The 23178-nt window shown below is 33.1% G+C and overlaps 1 protein-coding gene across 1 annotated transcript in view; it reads left to right on the plus strand.

Moving 5' to 3' along the window:
- Nucleotides 1–591: 591 nt before the first annotated feature.
- The window catches only part of LOC149774603 (uncharacterized), a 39148-nt gene continuing 16561 nt past the window's right edge, over nt 592–23178 (plus strand). The window contains exons 1-3 of the mRNA XM_089945037.1: nt 592–702; nt 15882–16064; nt 21478–21609. Coding sequence (XP_089801163.1) covers nt 645–702; nt 15882–16064; nt 21478–21609 — 373 coding nt within the window. The 5' untranslated portion in view covers nt 592–644. The remainder of the gene's footprint in view (nt 703–15881; nt 16065–21477; nt 21610–23178) is intronic.

Below are 23178 nucleotides of genomic sequence, written 5' to 3' on the forward strand. Positions count from 1 at the left end.
TGTTGCATTTTAAACTAAAGTGTTTATCGTCTTTATTTCGTCTTTTTCATTTTAATTTTTAAATGTTTTGAAAATATGTCGCTGTTCTGAAGATGAAAGTGTATTTACAGGTACCTAATGTTTGCAGTTTGCAAACACAAAAGCAAGTATCGCCATTATTATCATTGATTTAGTTCTTTGGTTACCAGCTTTGACACTAATTCTCTCTCTCTCTCTCTCTCTCTCTCTCTCTCTCTCTCTCTAATCATTCCGCAGAACAACTATCTAGCGTATTCTAAAGACAAATTTAACGTATTTTTCATATCTGAGACAATATTTGAGGTATAAATCACGGATGTAATACAATATATTTATTTTTAGCCGTTTTTAGACTTCAAGCTAAACTTTTTATGAATTAGTGTCGAATGAAAGGGAATAGATTAGAAGTTTCCGTCTGCCGGATACCAACATGACTTTGCAAAAAGAAACCCCATCTCAACAAGAGGAATTAAATGACTGTCACTGCGCCTGCGCGATGTATGTAGTTTCGACCCATGTTAAAATGCTTGCCACATCATGATATTGCATTCACCTGGTCAAATCTAACCGTGTCAGGAATATAGCACTTAAAATCCACAGCGGAAATTTCGTGAACACAATTAGAAATGAAAGTTTGGAGCTTTGTTACCACATGCATCTTCGGTAATATCTTTGTATCTCAAGGTAAGTAAAATTATAGAAAACGCGATGAAATTTTTATCTCCGATCAAACCAAGAGTAATTATGATCAATTATTATTTCAAGAGTTCCAATAATTATCATCAATTATTATTTCAAGAGTTCCAATCAGTTGCTTTTCTTTGTGTAAATATTTCCCACATCCTAATTTCAATAAACATGACAGAGCTGTAAAATATGACAAGTGACTGGGCAAAGAAATTGGGAAAAAGTGATCAGAAGATGGAAGATAGCAAGTATTGGTAGGAAAAGGTTCTGAATAAAGGTTTGTGAGTAACCTGTTTAAAACTGTATCACAAAAGAGACAGAAGAGCAATTGACTGATTGCTTGATTTATTGGTGTTACATGGCACATAATCACATAAAAGAATATATAGTACCGAATGAATGATAATAAAGTGCCTTTCTCAGTTATACACCAAGGTACTGTCACAGGCTGTTTTGGACAGGTAAGGGTTTTCTAAGTTTAAATAACATTCTTCTCAAGAAAGCATTTAAAAATAGACGGATCCTATATTTCCTTACTTTTTAGCTTTCCTTCTAGTTCTCATTTTCTTGATCAATTTTACTTTATTGAAAACATTTTTATGCAGCTGAGTTATAATTCACAATATTGTTCTTACTCCGACAAGTTCCAAATTGCTCTGACTCCGACAAGTTCCAAACTACACATTAGCTGTCAGTTTTGAAGTTTTGTTCAGCGCAATTATAATTCTTTATCATATCCAACTCTACGAAAACTGCAGGTGCAACATGAAAGACACAAAAGGCCTCTTATATCGATACATATTCATAGCCAACAAAACTAGACGATTAGAAACTTTCATTCAGTTCGATTAGATGTGAAGTCATATAATGAGCAAGACTTCAAGATATATGTTATGTGTATAAATGTTGTTACTTAGCATTATAAATCTTTTATCACTGTATCGTAAGTGTGCACACACCCCCACCCCACCCACATAGCCAATGATATGCATATTGGTACAGAAAATCGCTACAGCATTGTTAGATTGAATCTGATTCCCAGGGGTGGCCCCAGGAGGCCACGTGGTCTAAGTACTCGCCACGTGGTCTAAGTACTAAGATCACCAATGTCTCACCTCTGTCCTCGTGGGTTCGAGTCTCAGACTCGGCCAGCATGGCTATGTGCAAAAGCTTGCCTGTAGCTTTTTGTGGGTCGTTTTGTTCTTCCTAGTTTCTTTCCGGGTTTTCATTCCAAAAATAAACAGCCCTCGATGTATAGCCAATCATATGCTGAAAGTTGTCTTTAAACCGGCATCAACATCAGATTCCCAGACGAAAAACCCCATTGCTGAAAGGGAAAGGCCAAGTGTGTGTGTGTGTGTGTGTGTGTGTTATTTATTATCCCCCGAGTATGACTTTGTACTAGTTCAAGAGGTAGGAAGACTATTATTTTTCCTGAGCCTTTCTGTTTGTCTTGTGCTGCATTTGGTGAAAGAGGTTTACAAACCTCTAAATATATATGAGGTTCTGCTGTAAATATGTATGTAAAGTGTCATTTCCAGCATACCTTAACATGACCATCAAATCTGCGCAACGTCTGAAAATGTCTTGCCTGTCGAGTGGGAGCTAATGGAGATGCACTGTTTACATTGGAATGTATTAAATTCTGATGCTACTTATGAGAAGGTCATGGATTTGTAAAAGTGTACAGTTTACACCCCCCCCCCAAATGACCTTGTATTCTAAGGCTTTATAACGTTTATCTGTTTTGTAGGTACGTTTTCACATCATCTTTATCTTTTGTCTGTTGTATCACGGTAAATATTTTACTTTTGGTTGGAAGGTTTATCTTCGTTGAGATTTTGTGAAGGGTTTTGCTTTACTTGTTTCGCTACCATACTTTTGTTCAGCACTGTGGAGCTAGGATCGCGCTGTTGTTCAATTAACCCTATACAAACATACGTACATAAATACATACATATATGCACACATACAAGCATACATACATACGTGTGTGCGTGCTTACGTACGTGCATACGTACGTGCGTACGTACACACATGCATACACACATGCATGCATACATACATACATACATACATATGCATTCAAAAGAGTTACATATAATTGATGGCTTTCATTTCAAATGAAACTTCGTAATTGTGAGATGAACTGACAAATGCATGCTTTGATTTCAATTTGAGCAAACATTTGCTCACAAAATATGATGCTATCAGCGAGTTGACAATAGGATGAAATCCATGTGGCTTTATTTATCGGTTCAATAAAGCACACAAGACCGGAAAGCAAATAATAAAAACGTCGGTAAATTTTAATGTGCTCTTAGCGAGTCTCAGTTCAGATAATAGTCTTAAATGGAAACTTGTTGACAAAAGTTTTGTACATCAATTTCGTTTTTAATGGAATATTTGATTTCTGTAAACTATTGAAACTTCTATCCAATTAATGAATGTATTAGAGAATTACAGCACTGGATGGTGGATCAATGTTTAAACATTATATTTTCTTTGTCTAAGCTGATTTTTCAACATCTATCGGAGAGGAAGCACTAACAGTATTAATTACTGAAACAAATTGACCAGTCTTTTTCTTTTTCAATTCATTTTTAAATCCCGGATAATAGGATACAACAACATCATAAATGAAAATTAAATTAATAGACAAATACAAATCGGGACATATAAAAAGAAATTAAAGTTCCATTAAGATAGTTTGTAATAAGCACAACATTTGTATTTCACATCACTATATTTATCTCACAGGATAAGCAATAGCACCAAGTTGCAATGCGTTGATGTCAACAATACACCAAACAATACAAGTTATCTCAAGATCCTCTCGGACTAAATCAATGGAATAAAAACTGAAAACAAAAATGGGAAATCACAAACTAGTTACCAACATTGGAATCTTAAGAGATCGAAAACTCTAAAAGATAACTTTTGATGAGGAAACACTTTCTCCAAGAAGTTTGAATTTATTGGAAAAGGAAACCATCGAATGATTTCAACTTAACAAGTTAGTCAGATAAGCAAATCATCTGCAATCCAAAGTTTAAACGAACACTAAGGACTAGAATATGGAAGCATTTCACGCAAAATTAAATCAGAAAATGGACTGACGTTTTGCTAAAGCTAATTGAGGAATACAGCAACATTCTCCACATACAATATACCTGTCTTCAGCTGTTCAAACATACAAGATAAACAGTATGGCTCAGTAAGTTACTTGATAGCTGATAGATTTTGACTACATAACTTTACAATCGGTGAATCAGTAAGAATGTAGAATATTTTTTACTTTGCAACAGGCAACCTTTCCAACATTACCGAGAAAATATTTGAAATCAGACACGTAGTTTCAAATGATCCTATTGCTTGTTAGCAAGGTTTATGACTTGATAGAAAATGCAGGTATATGTTACAAAAAGAATTATCTCAACACGACCAAGAAGATGATAAGATGACACCAATAAACTTGAAAAAAATGAACGGCAAAAATATATTTTTGTGAAAAGTGGAGAATAAGATATCATCATTAACATCATCATCAATCTCTTAACCCAAGAGGTCGTTTGGGCACCACAGTTGACGTTACAACCAATTCTCTCCATCTTTCCCTGTTCCCTACTGTTCTTTGGGAATCTTCAAATCCCATGCCTGCTGACTCCTTAATGTTGTCTTCCCACCTCGTTTTCTGTCTGCCTCTTCTTCTGCACCCTTGCTCTATGCCTTGCAAGATTCTTTTTGCCAGTCCAGACGATCTTGAGACATGACCGTGCCACTTCAATTTACGCTTTTTTTTACAGTGGTCAAGAGGTCTTCATAGGATTCGATAGCTCCTTGAATCCTGTTGGGGACTTGTTCATTAATTATATGGTCAATGTATGAGATTCCCAAGATCTCATTTCGAAGGTTTGAATCCTTCTTTGTAGATCTGATGTGAGCATCCATGTTTCACAAACCTACAGAAAGATGGATATGACAATCAAGTGAATCAGCCTATTTTCGGAACCAAAAGCAATGTTGGTATCTTTCCACATTCGTCTCAGCCTTGTTATTGCTGCTGTTGTCTGGGCAATCCTGCAAAGTAGTTCTGGTTTGGAGCCCTCATCTGTGATAATTGATCCCAAGTACTTGAAGCTTGTGAACGACACGTTTAGCAATATAGATGATCCATGGACAACCACCGTAGGATACTTTCCAATGACGGTCTAAAACAGGCATCTCTTAAGCTGTCGGTTCGACCGTGAAATGTTGAATTAAGCGTTAGTTTCAAAATTATATTTGTCTTCTGGGATTAGTGAGGACGGTGCGACGAACATTAATCAGGCAACCAGAAGTAGTTTTAAACTTTGACATGCATCACATGTCAATCCGAAAATTCAGTTTAGGCTGATTTTGAAATATTTGTGATATGATTTCCAGAGCGGAACCAGGGCTTCATATTAGTGCAGAATAAACACTGTTTAACTGTATATTATTCCAGAGTTTTTAATGAGACAACATCCTGTTATGTAAGACAGAATATAAATCTTAGAATTTTATTATAGTCTGAGAGAATCACAATTCAAAATATTTGAAACATACTTCAAAACAATTTAAAATACCCATTACACGACATCCACCTTTGTAAATTATAACCTTTAATTATATACAGTATGAACGATTCACGTTCTTTTATCGAACGGATTTTTTTTTTTGTGTGGGTGATTTACATTATATCCTTTACGATATTTTAAACAAAAATAAAGATTTTGTATCCTCTTCTATGCTAATTTTCGAGACAATTACCTGTACTCTTTGCTATTTGTGGAAAATTTAAAAGAATTGGCTGAATCAGTTTATAAACACTTTTCGACTAAAGTCATACTTTTTTAACCAAGAAAATCTTAACGTTTAACAATTATTATTAAAATTAGCAATTGATTTTTTTATTTTTGTTAATAATGTCCACGTATTAAAGCATTTTCACCTAAATTTATAACTTTTGGGTTTACATGTTCATTATTTCATTAAAGTTAGAATATAAGCGGTCCTGCGATATAAGAAAATTTTAATGAAAATCCGATGTCACTTGTCATCAGAACTGCACTCAAAACCCTATTCCACTTGCTATAATATTTTATTGGGAACCCTAACCTACTTGTAATCAGACTTTTATTGGAAAGTGTAGGTCACTGGTCATCAAACTGTACTGAAAATATCTCACCAGTCGTCACCAGAAATTGTTAACAAACACAATATTACACTTTTACGGTGTACTGAAAAAACTACCCAGTCGTCATCAAAAAGTTGTAACAAACACCATATTATACATGTGATCAAAATATCACCAAACCCACACTATTCTCATTCATGACTTTAGATTTCAAAAGATTTATTAAATTATTCGAACAATACTTATTCGCACTAGGATAGGCGCTTATCCTTCCACCTCATCTGAAACGGAACAAAGCGACATGAAGAGGAGTGAGACATCCACATTATTATTTTCTTCGATTTCTTTAAATCCAAACAACACACTTGTAAACGCTGAATAATAAAGACGTTCACATACGGGCAACAATCTAATTACAAATTTTTTTTCTATGTTGTCACCCTGATATATTAAATTTATCTCACCTTACAAAACCCTTTTTTGGGGGTTAAATTCTGTAAACATAAATTATTAGTCTGTAAATGCAGTTTTGTTATATAAAACATTGGTAAACATATCTGACGTATGACCTTAAGAAATTCATTCAGATGATACCTAACACGTGTATTATGACCTTGACCCTTTGGTTTCTGTATCGGATTATAGTGAATACATATATAGATTAACCAATCAAAGCATATTATTTCTGCTAGAAAACGAAATAGCAAACTTCTGAATAAGGAGATTATAATTTCATGCAATTTCTGTTCTACTAAAGATAATTAAAATAATTGGTGCATGAAACTAAAAAAGGAATTATTAAAAAGTTACAAGACTCGTATTATTCACTCTTAAATGAATATAGATCTGTACCTAAAATGTAGAGTCATCATAATTGCTTGATTGATCTCTTTGCTTTCTTATTAGCTATGCTTATTGAAATAATGTTGAAAAACTCCGTAAAATGTCCAGTATAATGCATGCAATGCACTTGGAATCGTAGATGATACTGGCAGATTAAGAATATAAAACCATCGCCCCCGCCCCCGAATTTGCATGTGCTGTAAAGCTGCTGTAGCCTCTATACTAAAATTAACAAGCCCGTCACGCTTTACCCCCCAATCAAGTATTGCCCCCCCCCACCACCATCAAGTTTAGCCGCTATTGTGTATATTTAATTTGCATTGTTTACTAGATAATTTTTTTTATGTTTCAATTTTTTATTTCATAATATGCTATTGTAATGTAACATTGTATGCTGGACTTAACCTTGTCAAAAATCAAGTTTAATTTCTACTTTAAATTAATTATTTATCGTTTTAGTTTGTTCTGTAAACAAATACATAGCTAAACTATTTTCTACGTTTACGGGTTTAATATCATGATCATTATTAATAGAAGTAAATATTTTTATTTAGGTCGGGGTCAAGGTTATTGGAATTCCTCTACAATGCACCTGGTACACCTGATATAGTTCAGGTTATATGCTATACTTATAGTAACATACTTTCTAATAATTACTAACATTTTATTTTTAAACACGAAGAACCTTTTAGATGTTTATTTCCCATTAGGTAATGGTAGGGTTTTTCTGTTAGAAAATGTTAATTTTGACCTGAGATCAGGAGGAAGGCTATTTAATCTTGTTACTGGAAAGATTATTCATACGTTCTTTAAGATTCAGCAGAATCACGTTTTATTATTGTTGTGTCTAATAGTTCATTTGGAATTCAAGTGATTTTTCTCAGGGAATACAAAAGTGCTCTGATAACATGCTTGGAAATAGAGACTGATTTATAGTGTAATACAGCCTAAAGGATATATTCTCAGACTGCATTACTGTGATCCAACGTAAGACTGTTGGCACATCAGCATTATGCAGGTCATCAGATACACAACACTTTCTGCATTGGAATTGCTTGGATGTCTACTAAAATTTACTCCGCACTTTTAATGATTAGGACTTGTGTCTGTATTTCTGGGGTTATTTTAGGATTTAATTCGCAAAAGGTTTTTCTTTTCAAGTTCACTTTGTATTCTAGAGAAATAAATTGCTACTTGAATATTACAAATCCTGTAGGGGCAGAGGGTGGCCGAGTGGTCTAAAGGTCTCACCGTTACGGATCATTGCCATCTCACTTCTGTCTGCGTCGGTTCGAGTCTCAGGTTCCCACAGTAGTCTTCTACTGCTGTATGCCTTATCATACATAAGTGTTGGACACAAAATTACAATAAAATGTCTTTATTTCTATTTCGATCAGACCTAGTGCAAATTTTGTATGTTTACAAATTGCATCTCCACCGATAATCATATTATGATTTTCTCTTAGGAACATTTAGTAACTATTTTGTAGGCTTGTCCATCTCTAGAACAGAATGGATTTTAAATGGCTGTTCTGAATATATACATATGCATCAGAGAGAAAATAAATCTATACACATTTGTATGTAGTTATGCTTTCGTTTCTTTTTATCTGCATGTGTATAGATTGTTGAACATTAACTAATTTATGTCCTGTTTCATGCAATATACCATGGTGTACTTCTCAGATCAAACCATAATCAATAGAGATTAGCGTAAGAACTGATTAAACATATATTACTCATTTCGATTACTTTTGTCGCTCATCAAAGCAGCGTTCCGTTGTTTCAGTAAATTGTTGATTCTGTTTATACTTTTGTACATAAACATATTTGATAGCCCTTTTACAGTATTCATGATCTTTTCGATTGCTGAATTAAAGTAATTTTCAGGATCATTTTATGTGTCCTTATTGCTCAGCATCGTCTTTTCTCAAACCCATTCTTTGTGAATCAGGTAACACATTTGCTAAGGTTGTATTTGCAACTATACCTTTTACGACATTATCTCTTAAATCACAGGTAATCGTACTGTATTGGAGACAAATATTTTCCAACTCATAATCTTGGTTTGCAGTTTCGATTACTTCAGATAAATTTTCCGCATAATTATCGATCTCTATTGCTAGATATAACAGTCATCCAATGGACAATCCCCTGTCGGTATTTACAAATAAGTGGAATTCTAAATTTATTTGATATCTACAATATATTCAGTAACTATGTACATCTCATGCCAGCTCCTGGTCCTAACTTAGACAGTTTTAATTCATTTCACCTTGCTCTACTTTTATTTGTTATCCCAAAGGTCGATGACCATATATCTCTGCCAATCATGAAACTGTAAGTGGTTCAGCTTAAACATATTTTAACAGGCATAAGGAATTAGTATGTCTTTAATCAATGTTCCTTTAAGATTGTTCACAACTAAATTATTGGCATCTCCTGTAAACTCTACGTCAAAAGGATGACAGATAAAACACAGGTGGTACAATCATGTTATTTGCTTCTAGCCTAGTCATTACAGCTTGTAAATGTTGTCCAGGTTTAATACTACTTGGAATATGTGTAAATCAGTGGTGTTTTGGATTAAGAAGTTTAAAGCCTATTCTTCCGCTTGCATTTTCTGCTTGTATGAAGCTTTATATTCCAGTCTGTTGCCATCATTCCTAACTATTGAGTTAAACCTGTTTCATACTTTACCTTAATGTAGTTCAAAAGAAATGTATTGCCCATAAAATTACTATATGCCTTTACAACTGCCACAAATATAAACAGTGATGTCTTGGATTAAGAAGTTAATGGCCCATTTTTTTGCTTGCATTTTCCTGCTTGAATGAAACTTTATATTCCAGTCTGTTGCCATCATTCCTAATTATTGAATCAAAGTTAGCTATACTTGTTTCATACTTTACATTGATTTAGTTCAAAAGAAATTTATTGCCCATAAAATTACTAGATGCTATTACAACTATGATAAATACAGACTCAAATCAGAATGATTTGTTGCCTACATTTTTTAAAACTAGCATTAGTATACGTAGAAGGGTATAGACAAAGAGCTTCATCAAAATTATTTAAAAACCGAGAAACCAGCCCTGCTTTCTTAATTTCATTTAAATAATCAATCTAATTTGCTATTTGGTATTTCAGTTCATTGATCTATCATGTATTATTCTTTCTTCATCAGATCCATTTCGAACAAATACCATATTTTTGCAAACATTTCTTCATTTATATTTACTACGCGCTAATGACTTTTATGTGTTGCCATCATTGCAAGATAACATTTCAAATCGCATCTTTATTGCATAATTAGGTTGAAAATAAATTGAATATAGACTGATTTATTTATTTTAATATGAATGTACTGTTCAGTTATTTCTAATGCGTATCATTTATTCAGCCAAGCGTGATAGATAATTACGAAATCTATAAGGGGTTGCTACTGTGAGAAGATTTTCTAAACCAGAGAAATATCCAAAAATTGATTTAATTTGTTTTAACCTTCTTCAGATATATTTACCTTATGTTATGACTATTCAGATTTTCATTAAGATTGTCATTTGAACTAATCATTACTCCCATTTATATCCGTAATTAAATTGACGATATCTCTACATCTCTTTTTAGTTTTGCTTTAACTGCACCAGGTATTTCACTTAATGCTAAAGTCTTTCTATGTTATTATTATTGTTTTGATAATTTTATCTGCTTCGGCTTTAATTTCAGTTGTTTCATATAGAGTGTTTACTGTTTCTTTTTTAATTTCATGTTTCCTTTTGATTTCGTCTATTTATATTTTGTTTCTTAATTGTTAATAATTATAATCATTCCGTAATGGTTTAGCGCTTGTATATAATTCTTTTATAGTGATTTGTAAAACACCAATATTTTTATGAAATTCGTCATTCAAAAATACTTTACTATCTTTTACAACTTTGATTATTTTAGCACATAATTAATGTTTTAGAGTTTCCAACTGATCTTTCAAACGTTTTTTTTTAATAAGTTAAGTCATAATGGTCTAACCATAGGCCTGCGGGTCATTTTGTACTTGGCCCAATCTCTCTGATATTCCGATTCACAGCTGATAATTTTCATAAAATTTTTCTTCCATTTATACGTTTTTAATTATTATGCACCAAAGTCCTGCAAATATAGAGTATCGAACGGTAGATGATTTTTTTATATTGTAATTATCACTCAGAGTTATATAAAGGTTAGAGTGATATGTTTTGTATTCAATATTCAATATGATTGTTTTTTTTTAAAAAGTAATTGTTAGCAATCATCAGTCTTTGCCTTTTTTCATATACGTCTATAAAATTATAGAAACCGTTAAGTATTGTTATGTTATGGACTTTGTTTCAATCTTGTCATTCATTTATTTGAATAATTTATGTTCATTGTCGATTGTTTTAAATACTGTAATTACCAACTGCAACATCTATTCCCTTTAATTAACTACTTACTAATTTGCCATCTGTACTATCAGTTATACTTGAATATTTTTGGAGTTTTTTTTTTAAAAGAATATTTTCCAACTGCACCATCTACTCTTTTTAATGAACTGCATAATTTACCATCTCTTTTGTCAATATAACTAGACTTAGAAGTTATGTTGGTAGGTTTTGCTGCTGAACATTTGAAAACTTCCATTTAAACAACAATATTACTTTGCTTTTGCATTTAATACTAATAAAGTTGCACCAAACCCTGTGACAGGTATAGGTATGCTACTCTTAATATACCAAACCCCGTGATAGGTATAGGTATGCTACTCTTAATATAGCATACCCTGTGATAGGTATAGGTATGCTACTTTTAATACAGCAAACCCCGTAATAGGTATAGGTATGCTACTCTTAATATACCGAACCCCGTTATAGGTATAGGTATGCTACTCTTAATATAGCATACCCTGTGATAGGTATAGGCATGCTACTCTTAATATAGCAAACCCCGTGATAGGTATAGGTATGCTACTCTTAATATAGCAAACCCCGTGATAGGTATAGGTATGCTACTCTTAATATAGCAAACCCTGTGATAGGTATAGGTATGCTACTCTTAATATAGCGAACCCCGTGATAGTTATATGTATAGGTATGCTACTCTTAATATAGCGAACCCCGTGATAGGTATAGGTATGCTTCTCTTAATATAGCAATCCCCGTGATAGGTATAGGTATGCTACTCTTAATATAGCAAACCCCATGATAGGTATAGGTATGCTACTCTTAATATAGCGAACCCCGTGATAGTTATATGTATAGGTATGCTACTCTTAATATAGCGAACCCCGTGATAGGTATAGGTATGCTTCTCTTAATATAGCAATCCCCGTGATAGGTATAGGTATGCTACTTTTAATATTGCAAACCCCATGATAGGTATAGGTAAGCTACTCTTAAGATAGCAATCCCGTGATAGGTATAGGTATGCTACTCTTAATATAGCGAACCCCGTGATAGGTATAGGTATGCTACTCTTAATATAGCAAACCCCGTGATAGGTATAGGTATGCTACTCTTAATATAGCAAACCCCGTGATAGGTATAGGTATGCTATAGCTAAGCATGCTTCTCTTATATAGCAGCCGCAACACCTATACCAACAGATAAAATTGCCATACCAGACTCTAACAACTGAAAAATCTTGTATACTGTTTTATACATTGTCTTACACCCCTTAAAGTTCTATCTTTCAGCTAACTCATTCCTAATTACATTAATTTTTATAAGCTAAAAGCAGCCGACGTAGTAGGTCTTCTGCATGTTAATGAAATGCTTTAAAATATTTACTTGTTGTGTTTAGTAGTATTAATTGTGCTATTAGATAGTCAATCGTAAACTGACTTAAAGATATATGAATTACCAATATTATTATTTTTCTTTTTATATGCATGCTAGTTCGCTAATCTCAGCTAAAATTAAACATTTCTTGAAGAGAACAATATAACTTACTGTGGCAGGCCAAGTTCGTGCTGCATGACAAATAGTGTTAATTACGTTGCCTGTTCCGCTTTACGTTTATTAATCAAAATGTAAGAATAATTATCTTTGGTTAATCTTTGTTTAATAGTCTTTGGTACGCTTGCTAGACTACTATATTTCTGGAAATAAATTTACTTTATGATCGGATTGGAACCTCCTTTGGTATTTGTACACTCCTCCGTCCAATATTCTCTTTTAGGTGTTTGAGCTTTTAACAAAATTGCTTTGAACATATAATACTTACGCAGATAACACCAACTGCACCATCCAACAAGCAATAAACGAGGTTTGAGCTTCTTCTGTCAGGTAAGATGTTGTTGTTAGATAGAGTTCTCACAACCATAACTGTTACTACTTTTCAGGCTATTGCGCTTTGGCTTACTAATTTATCTTTGATCGTTTACCAAGCTGATTTTCAAATTTAGCTCTGCATGGTTCGTGCAATGTTACCATCTGAAGTAATTTATGAACCTTGGAATTCTATTTAGCTTTTCTGCCAACACTTTCCCGTTTTCTAAACTGTTAAGCTTTTTTAGGAAGTTACTAACGTTTTAATCCACTTACCCCTAGCTTACAAATATAATGTTGCAAAGCTTTTTATTGTTTTTTTTCTGTTGCTATAAAAATGTATACTCTTTAAAGTTATCAAACTAGCACTTAATGCTGAAATAGGTAGTCCAAAACCTAAAAGACAAAATCCCAGTAATGTATTGAATTCTGCTTTTTATTAAGTGTTCTTCTTTCAAATGTTACTCTTTTTCACTTGTCTAATGAACTGGTTAAAATATATCGTTCCATGTATTACTAGACTGCTGCCTCATGAAACGATTTGGATATTTTAGCTGATTTGGCGTTCGTTTAAAGGAAGAAATTGTGTTTTCTTAATTTGTTCAGAATCCATTTTATCTATCTCTTTAACTTTTGATTGTTTAGCAGAAATTTTGTTGTATGTTACATTTACTGTGCTAATTTTAAAACGTACTTGCATTGAGTTTAAAATAGGTTTTATTACTTCTATTCTATTACTTGAGAAACCTAATTGGTGTTCAGGTTGCCTTTAAGGACTTTAGTGTAAAATGGCAAGATCTGATTGAGTTAAATTTGAAAATTACGCTTATGACAAAATAATTTGATCAAGATTATGTTAATCAGTTTAATGATTATTTTGGTCGTTATGAAATGTATCAAATGAGGGATTTGAAACCCTAAACGAAACGTTCAATAATTATTTCTTGATGAATACAGATAAATTATTATAAATTAATTTGGCACACATACAACGTACTTTGAGTTACTTAAGCATTGTTCAAATACGAAAAATTGAACATTGTATTACGAAGAAATTGGTTAAGATGACAACATTTCTTTACTGGATAAAGCAAGAAAATATTATCATTCGACATTACATATATAAAAAAAAAAAAATTAGTACGTTAAAGAAGCAGAGACTTTACAGATGCAAGAGTTGCTCAGTCATCCATCGATTATTTATCCTGCTTAAAAAACAGAATTCAGAGATTATGTTATTAATGTAGTTATATTTAAAACAATATAGTATCAGCGTAACAGACGACTTTTATGACATATAAAAAGAATATAAAAATCAGACGCTTCAGAAAAGCTAAATTGTATGAACTTTTGCAAACAGCGAAATAAAACAGCACATATAGTTGGTCATGTAAAAAAATAATTAGATAAGATGAGATAAGATATCTGCAAAATAAATCTCAGCGTTTAATAAACGTAACCTTTAGATGTAACACGATTGTTAATCAAAAAAGGTGCAACAATTGATTCTGTTCTTATTGACATGAGCAACTTTTAATCTACCCATCGCAAAATGCAGCAAGAGGAGAATATTGTTGCCGTATCGATTTGTTCATTGACGAATTTTGAAACACAATGACAACTTTTTCAGTCACCTAAATGACAAAGTAAACAGGAACATCAGGTTTATGAGCTGTGTATTTACATTAGCAGGAAAGGTTATTTATTTGATAGATGATGATGCCAGATTTTAATATAACCATTAACTTGTTGTGTGACCGCTCCGGTGGCCTAGTGGTTAGAGCGTCCGCCTCGAATGCGGGAGGTCGTGGGTTCTATCTCCGGCCGAGTCATACCAAAGACTTATAAAAATGGTATTTACACCTTGTTAGGACTGGTTGGGCTAGTGTCAGGATAATGTGACTGGGTGGGACATCATGTTACATGTCTGCGGTACGATGTCCAAGAGCTATACATCACTATAAACTTCCACATTGCAGACATCGTAGCAATATGACTGAAAAATTGTTGAAGCTACGTTAAAAATCCAAATCAGACACACACACACACACACACACACACAGACACACAGACACACACACACACACACAGACACAGACACACACACAGACACACACACACACACAGACACACAGACACACACACACACACAGACACACAGACACACACACACACACACAGACACACAGACACACAGACACACACTTATTCTGTGCCATTTTAGTCACAGGTTTCTTTTTTTTTGCAACAAAAAATAAAGAACTTATTTATTAGCTAGTTATTTAAAAAAGAAAGCCATGCCTAATTCTGATACCATATGCATGTGTATAAACGCTTGATTGCTTGAAAATAATAATAATAATAATAATAATAATAATAATAATATCGGTTATAAATCCTACTTCATGACATCACTTATTAACTCACCTTTTGAGGGGTGCAATAATTGCAATAAATGATGGTGAGAACTTATTTTGTGACTGTTTCTAAGACAGACTGAATTCTTTAGAAGAAAGAAAAAAGTAGTGTATTATTCAGCTTTTAATAATCGGATTTACAAGTGTATGGTTTTGTGGAATAGAAAATAATAAAATTGGGGGTATAAAGAATCTTTGCTCTTCTCCAATGAAGTCACCAACAAAACCCTCCAAAAAGTGGCGAATGCTGAGCAGTCTGTGATTATGATGAATATTTTATGTTGCATACTTTTTTAATTTTTTAATGTGTCGGCAGTTTGATTAGGTACGATATAAAAGTTACGGTATTTCTGATCTGAAAGATTATTGTTACCCCCAAAGAAAACCTCCAGCGCGTGGCATATTTTATGAATATAAAATCTGGAATCTGGATACTGGTAATTTTTATCAGAACCTTGTTCTTTTCTATTCCAGTTGCTGGAAGCGCAACTTTTGGTCCACCTGACTTTGTAAGTGAGTGGTTCAAATTAAAAGCCAATGACAAGGTATTTCCCGCACTCGAAGTTCGTCACAACCTCAGTGAAATCCCGGCCATCGTGGAGGTGCAGGTCAAGTCCATGGAAAATCCTAACAATAATTATATTTTCCCAGCAATTGGTGAGAACTGCTGCATAGGTTTTTACAATCTTTTAGTCCTGGGACATTTAATGTTGTCACAGAGAAGTGACAATCCTGACCAATTTTAAATTTTAAAATCATTTAAAATCTTGCATCACTATACGAGAATAATTGTCGACTACGTATATTGTAAACCTCCGTCCACCCCACAACCTGGTCTATGGACCATAATAATTACCCTGAGCTGGACCACTTGTATTTGTGTTTTTTTTAAAAAATACACTCTAATTGATAAACTATTATGCAATATATTGATTGCGAATTGAGTAGAGCTCAAACAGACTAAGCTATAAATCTCAAGAGCAAATCAATAAATATCTCGGAAGTTTGGAATTTGTTTCCAGGTCTTGCTAACTCCAAGAGAAAACCAATTAATAATTCATCGGGGAAAGATTTTCTGTTACGTTTTATAACTGAACCAAATACGTACAAATCCACAGGCCAATATGAAATATAGGATCATATTAATGTAATAATTTTTTTATCGTAATAACCATCAGTAATCTCTTTTGGTTGATTTATTTTGTATCAAATCTTAATATGGAAACTGAATGAAACAACGATCTCTAATGCATTGCTTCCAGCACCACTTTTTCGATGCTATAGCACAGCCATGCTAGATTATATTGAAATCCTTATAGTAACAATAAATGACAGTGTTAGGGTGCATGGATATTTCAATAAATAGAAATGGATCGGTAATCAACAACGGAAAGATCAGTGCGGCGGAAAACTAGCTACGCTTTGAATGTTGACTCGTCTTTTAAAAACACATTGTTAGTAATTAAGTTATATAAATATAGGTTCGTAGATTGATAACCATTGCACTGTTATTAAGACGGCCATATAAAAACAGATCAAAACATACACTCGTCGAACATTTTTAAAATAATATTGTACCGGACCATAAACGCTACATATTCTCCAGGCACGCGACGCACTGGAACAAGCAAAATTTATGTTTTGGTCAGCACGAAGAAACATGACCCAATATCTTAACAAGCAACTGAAGTACGAAGTATCTTACAGGAAAATGAAAACCAGATACAACATGAAAATGAAGTTTTAAGACTTAGAAAATATGTAGACTTCTTGAGGATGAGATAAAAGGTTATCCAAAAATAGAATGCTGTGGGAGAAAATCAAAACTCCAATCATTTAAGACTGACGAAAATACAACATACAGAGCACAAATGAATATATATATATATATATATATATATATATATATATATGGGATTAAAATGATATAAAACTCGAGATGTACAAAGACGGCTTATTTTATGAAATAGAAATTCTCAAGAAATGAATTTTCTCAATACAAGCTCGATATGCCTAGCTGTAACTGCTCTTCACCTTCCGTTGATAAACATTATTTAGTGAATAACATACTGACCTTTAGTAGTAGTACCACGATTGCTCTGTATTGAAAAGGGAATTCAAGTCTCATAAATTGGTTCTTTTTTGTACTGTTCAATGTATTCACAATCTGCATCTGTAAGTCATTTGTGATGGCATATTTTAAAGTGAGGATAGTTTCCGTAGCTTCTCTGTCATTGCTAAGGAAGATACACGAGACACGTGTATTCCTCCAAAATCGTTTACAATGTCTACTGTTAAAATCTGGTTTTAATTTTCTTCTTTATTTGAGTTTATTTCATGATCTAAATTCCATCAAACATCATTTAGAAAACAAATATATATATATATATATATATATATATATATATATATATATATATATATATATATATATATATAATTAACTCTATTGTTAACACTATATATTAACTCTACATATGTAAAATTAACTCTAACGAAATGTGCAGTTTATCTTCAAGGTCTGTCATGATCGTCTGTTGTTCAACTCTTCACCGATATAATGGTAAAATTTAGATTTCAAAATACTAGGCAATGCTTTGTTTTCAAAATCACTATAATTGGGTACTATCGTTACTTTTTATAGAGATATTTTCAATCACTATTGAAGTATACAGCAAAGAGAGTATCATCGGTATATTCCTATTTCATTACAGTGTAAAAATCGTAAATTAAAAGGCATCACGTGACTAGTTTAGATTTTCATCCAACTTCTTTCTGATCAATTTCCATGGATGAATTTATTAATTCATATTGCCAGGTGCAATAGTCATTATATTCATTCTTATAATCAAATTAGTTTTGAATGTATCTGTATTTTTGTCTATTTCCGTTATAAATTAATCACTGTGACCACTTAATTGGCGTCCTTTTTAATATATATTTAAATAATAATAATAATAATAATAATAATAATAATAATAACAATGAGGTCTTTGTATAGCGCCTAATCTTTAGAAGCTCTAAGCGCTTTACAACATTAGACAACACCTATAAGATAAAAAAAACATTTAACGATATGATTACAATCACAAACACCATGAAATTAGAAAACATAGAAAAAACATGCTGAAAATATTTAAATTAGGAAACATTATTAGGTCTTTACGTTTGTTCTTGCAATCGAAATAAGTGAGTTTCGAGAGCACACTTGAATGTGATCACTGTGTCTTTGTGTCTAAGTTCAGTGGGCAGTTCATTCCACGTTGCTGGGCCCTGGTATGCAAAAGAACGCTGTCAATATGACTTTGTTTTCATAGTGGGAATAATGAGTATACGGTTGTCAGAAGAGGAGCGTAAGTATCTTGCTGGTTTCTACACATCGGTGAGGTCGGATAGGTATGTTGGACTAGAGTCCGTCAGTGAAACGTAGCACAGAGAACAAATGTTGTGTTTGATTCTGGATCGAATGGATATCCAGTGTAGAGTACAGACTGGTAATACAATTATTGATGATGTTTTGGACTGGCTCTGATAGACTGGTAATACAATTATTGATGATGTTTTGGACTGGCTCTGATAGACTGGTAATACAGTTATTGATGAGGTTTTGGAGTAGTTCTAATAGACTGGTAATACAGTTACTGATGATGTTTTGATGTGGCTCTGATAGAGTGGTAATACAGTTATTGATGATGTTTTGGAGTGGTTCTACTAGACTGGTAATACAGTTATTGATGAGGTTAGCTAAATCAGAGTTTTGGACTGGCTCTGCTAGACTAGTAATATAGTTATTGACGAGGCTTACGTTAGTTTCGATTTCTTCAAGCAGCACATGATTTCGCTTTAAAAACATATTTGTTGTCCCAACATGAAATGGAAAGCAGAAGTTACTACGATATCTCTCCATTTTTTCTGCATATAATCTACGCTGTTTAGTTTACATCATAAACATATTTTAAATGTATACAGTGAAAATCACTTTTCCATCTTGATTTCTGAGACTGATGATTTTCAAACGGTCATTTGTACGCACGTAATTGATTGAAAGGGCCATTGACACTATATGAAACAAATTCTCTGTAAGGAACATTTTAAGTAGCAACTACTCTGATAGTGTTAATTTTGTGCTATTGATGCAGTCGAGGAAAGTATTTACCACTATTTGTTTTGTTGTTTTTTTTAAACCCACAAACGGTGTCAGATTAAGTAACTATGGGAATTGTTCCGGGGGTATTGAGTCCTAACAATTAATCATTGTAGTTTGTGATTCTGTTTGTTATTCGAAGTGATTTTAGCTTTGGATGTATGTTCCAATATTTATAATGTATTGTTAATATTGTCACTCATTCCTTCTTTCCCTTTTTTTTTAGTATTCATTTAAGGATTGCAATAACCATCAAAAGAATCTAGTTAAATAAAAAAACAAGACAAAGTATACTATGTTATGAAAGCATTAAATAACAAGCTTTGGAAAACACTAACTATTAGTAATTGTAGTGTTTGTTCAAAAGGAAGAAAATGTATATAAAAACGAAGGCTAAATACTCTCTCGAGCGTACGTTTCCTAGTTTCCTAGATGAACTATAAGTTCTCTTAATGCATGCTTACAGAATACATAAAGCACATTTGACCTCAAACACTTATTTTGGGCGGTGGGGTGGTGGGGGCTGTTGCTTTCGTATTGAATAAAGTATGACAGACAAGTAGAAACATCTTAGTCTGTCATATAATCAGTTTCATCAGCTGACGCAGACGAATCTCCAAAGTACTCAACAATACCAGCTCAAGAGTTGTAATGCCATTTCAAAACGACCAAAATGACAGTGTATGCAAAAAGCTTGATGTACAGTTTCATGTTCTTCTAGCACTTTATCTAAAAGGTAGCATTCCTTTGATTTATCTCCGCTCACAAAGTGGTGCATTTTTCAAATTATTAAATATAATATTAAATTGCTTTACAGCTTTGCTGTTATTATTAGATTTCGGATGCATTACCATCAGGTAAAGGTATTTAATATTCAAACAGACGTTTCTGCACGTGGAAACAAATAGGAAGTTTACATATTGATCTAATTAATTTTGGCAAATGTTTGTTTATGGCAACAGGAATCATACAACAAATGTTGCCATCTGCTAAGTTTTGTTGGTCCTGCCATAATTTCACGTCATCCTCTGATCTTTGTCTTTTCATATATATTCGCTATCAAATTCGCTATCAATTCGCCTAATGATTTGCATCGGAATGCTTATGTTTCATTATGTTTGATTTTTATCTCGTTAAAGTCATTTTCTATTTTTATATCGGTTTACCGACTGAATGCATGAAACTAAGTTATAGGACAAAGACAAGATACCCCCATTCCCATACATATTTATGTGCAGAGAAAAAAGTCCATTTGATTAGGAAAAATCCAAATATCAAAGGAATTAATTATTTTTTTTTAAAAATCAGCAGAATATCTAGTTTTACACAGTATGCAGATGACATTGCTCTCAAACTGGATGGCCCAGAGAAGTCCCGTAAGTCAGTTCTAGATCTTATCTACCAGTATTCAAAATTTTCAGGGCTCAGTATAAATACTGAAAAATATGAAATGTGTACGACTGGAGGTACTCTAAGGTCTTGCCAAGATAATCTTTTTAAGGCAAGATTTATATTATCGTTAAACAATCTTTTCAGTAGAAAGCAGGTCATTTGATTTCGAAAAGGATCCGTGATTTAGACATTTAACCTTTCGACCTCAACAACAGTACACTTGCTATAACCCTCAATGTCAACACATATTTTAGGTTTTTGGCGGTACATGTATATATTAACTCAGTCTGTGCTCAGCAATTTAAAACATTTTACTGCATTTTACTGTGGCTGGCTACATTGAACCTAACCTTTAACCCTAAGGCGCATACATCATTAGACTTTCTTTTTGTTTTACTTGTCCCTAATTTCGTCAGTTCTTAACACGACACATTTTATGCCACAGAAACAAAACGTTAAACGTAAAGTACATGTAAATTATAAAATAAAATAAACATTGCCTTTCTGAAGTGAAAAAAAACTATTTTATTACAGGTATCGGACAAAGAGATGATGACATGCCTGTAGCCTACGGAGGTGTCATTTATATCTACAATGCTGAATATGTCAGAATACAAACCCCTATAGGTTATAATAATCTTGGAGTTGGATCGGTAATCTACACAGGTAAATATCAGCGGATCGGTAATCAACACTGGGAAATGTTAAATATATCACAATTGCTATATGAGGAACATAATAATATGAATCAAAACGCTTCCTTTGTCACGTAACTGATTACAACGGCACATTCACAAACATGCAGATTTGTTATTGATCAACAAAGTTAATAATCCTCCGATCTTTTTATGCAGTTAGGTATTTCAGTTGTGATGCAAATAGGTAAGCCTTATTTTGTCTATTAAAAGGGGAGGGGCCTTTGGGCTGCGCGTCATTATATGGCACAAATTTTAATAAATCACCTAACTAGAAGCCCTAATGTAAATATATAATGTAACTAACATAATTATTGATGAGTATTTTGCAAAGAAATAATATCATAGTTACAGAGTAATCCAGCATCATATAGTGTTACGAATCTGTGGTCTAAGTAACAGAAAGAAGCAAAAGCATCAAATTTTGTGTAACTCTACAAATAATTTAATTTCCAAAAGTTATATAAAATGAAAATGTAAGACTAACTTACTGTATCATGAATTGAACCCAAAATAGTCATAAAATGTTATATTCAAGTTCTAAAAAATCGAATGTTTCGAATGAATTTGAGATCCTCGAATGTTCGTATCACAATGGCTATGCCCACAACTCCTTTGAATAATTCGCAGTAGTCCCATAATAATGTTCTAGTCCAATGAGCACGTTGTGACTCCAAGGAATAACCCTAACAAATGAATCCTCCGATATTATCTAAACATATCCATTACACACATCTGCAGACTAATTTTAACAGTTGAATTAAGAACCCTAACTAGGAGTGAATTTAATTTCTGAGTTTTCTTCTTATACACACCTTCAATAGTCTATTACTATTTGCATCAATGTACCCGACGTGAGAGATCTTACTACTCAACCTAATATTTTACAATACCCGTTCACGTGACCTAAGCCATCCAATAGGAAATAATTAGATTGTTCTTAGAACGAACCTGACCTAACTCAGCCAATGGGATAATTTTAATTCTTCTAAGAACCCATCGGACCGGACCAGCCAATGAGAAATCACATCAAACTTGTCAACATATTCATTATATAGTTTTATTTCAATTTTTAATACCTATTTATAATTTAATATGAATAAAAGCAGAATCTATACCAATAGACAAAAATTAACTACGAATAATTTAGTTAATAGTCGACCCCTGCATTTTACAGTCATGAACAAAACTTTCACGCAATATGGCCATGTACCAAACGTTACAAAAAATATAGATACACTCAACACCATAATAACTGTTGTGACTAAACATTCAGCCATTCTTCTATAAGGTAAAGAACGTTGCAAGCAGTCACCAATATAAAATGGCTAAAATCTGCTCTGTGGTATAACATATTAGCTCGAAGCGTTGGCGGAAGTCTGACCTATATGTGTGCGAGTGGTTGAAAGTGTGATTTCAATTTATAACGTAGCTTTGGCAATTTTTCGGTATTATATCTACCATGTCTGCAGTGTGGCAGTTTATGGCGATGTCTAGAGCTGGGGTATAATGCCGCAGACATGTAATATGATGTCCCACG

This window comes from Sinohyriopsis cumingii, unplaced genomic scaffold (assembly GCF_028554795.1).
Source record: "Sinohyriopsis cumingii isolate HCF-2022 unplaced genomic scaffold, ASM2855479v2 utg000198l, whole genome shotgun sequence".
NCBI classification, from domain to species: Eukaryota; Metazoa; Mollusca; class Bivalvia; order Unionida; family Unionidae; genus Sinohyriopsis; species Sinohyriopsis cumingii.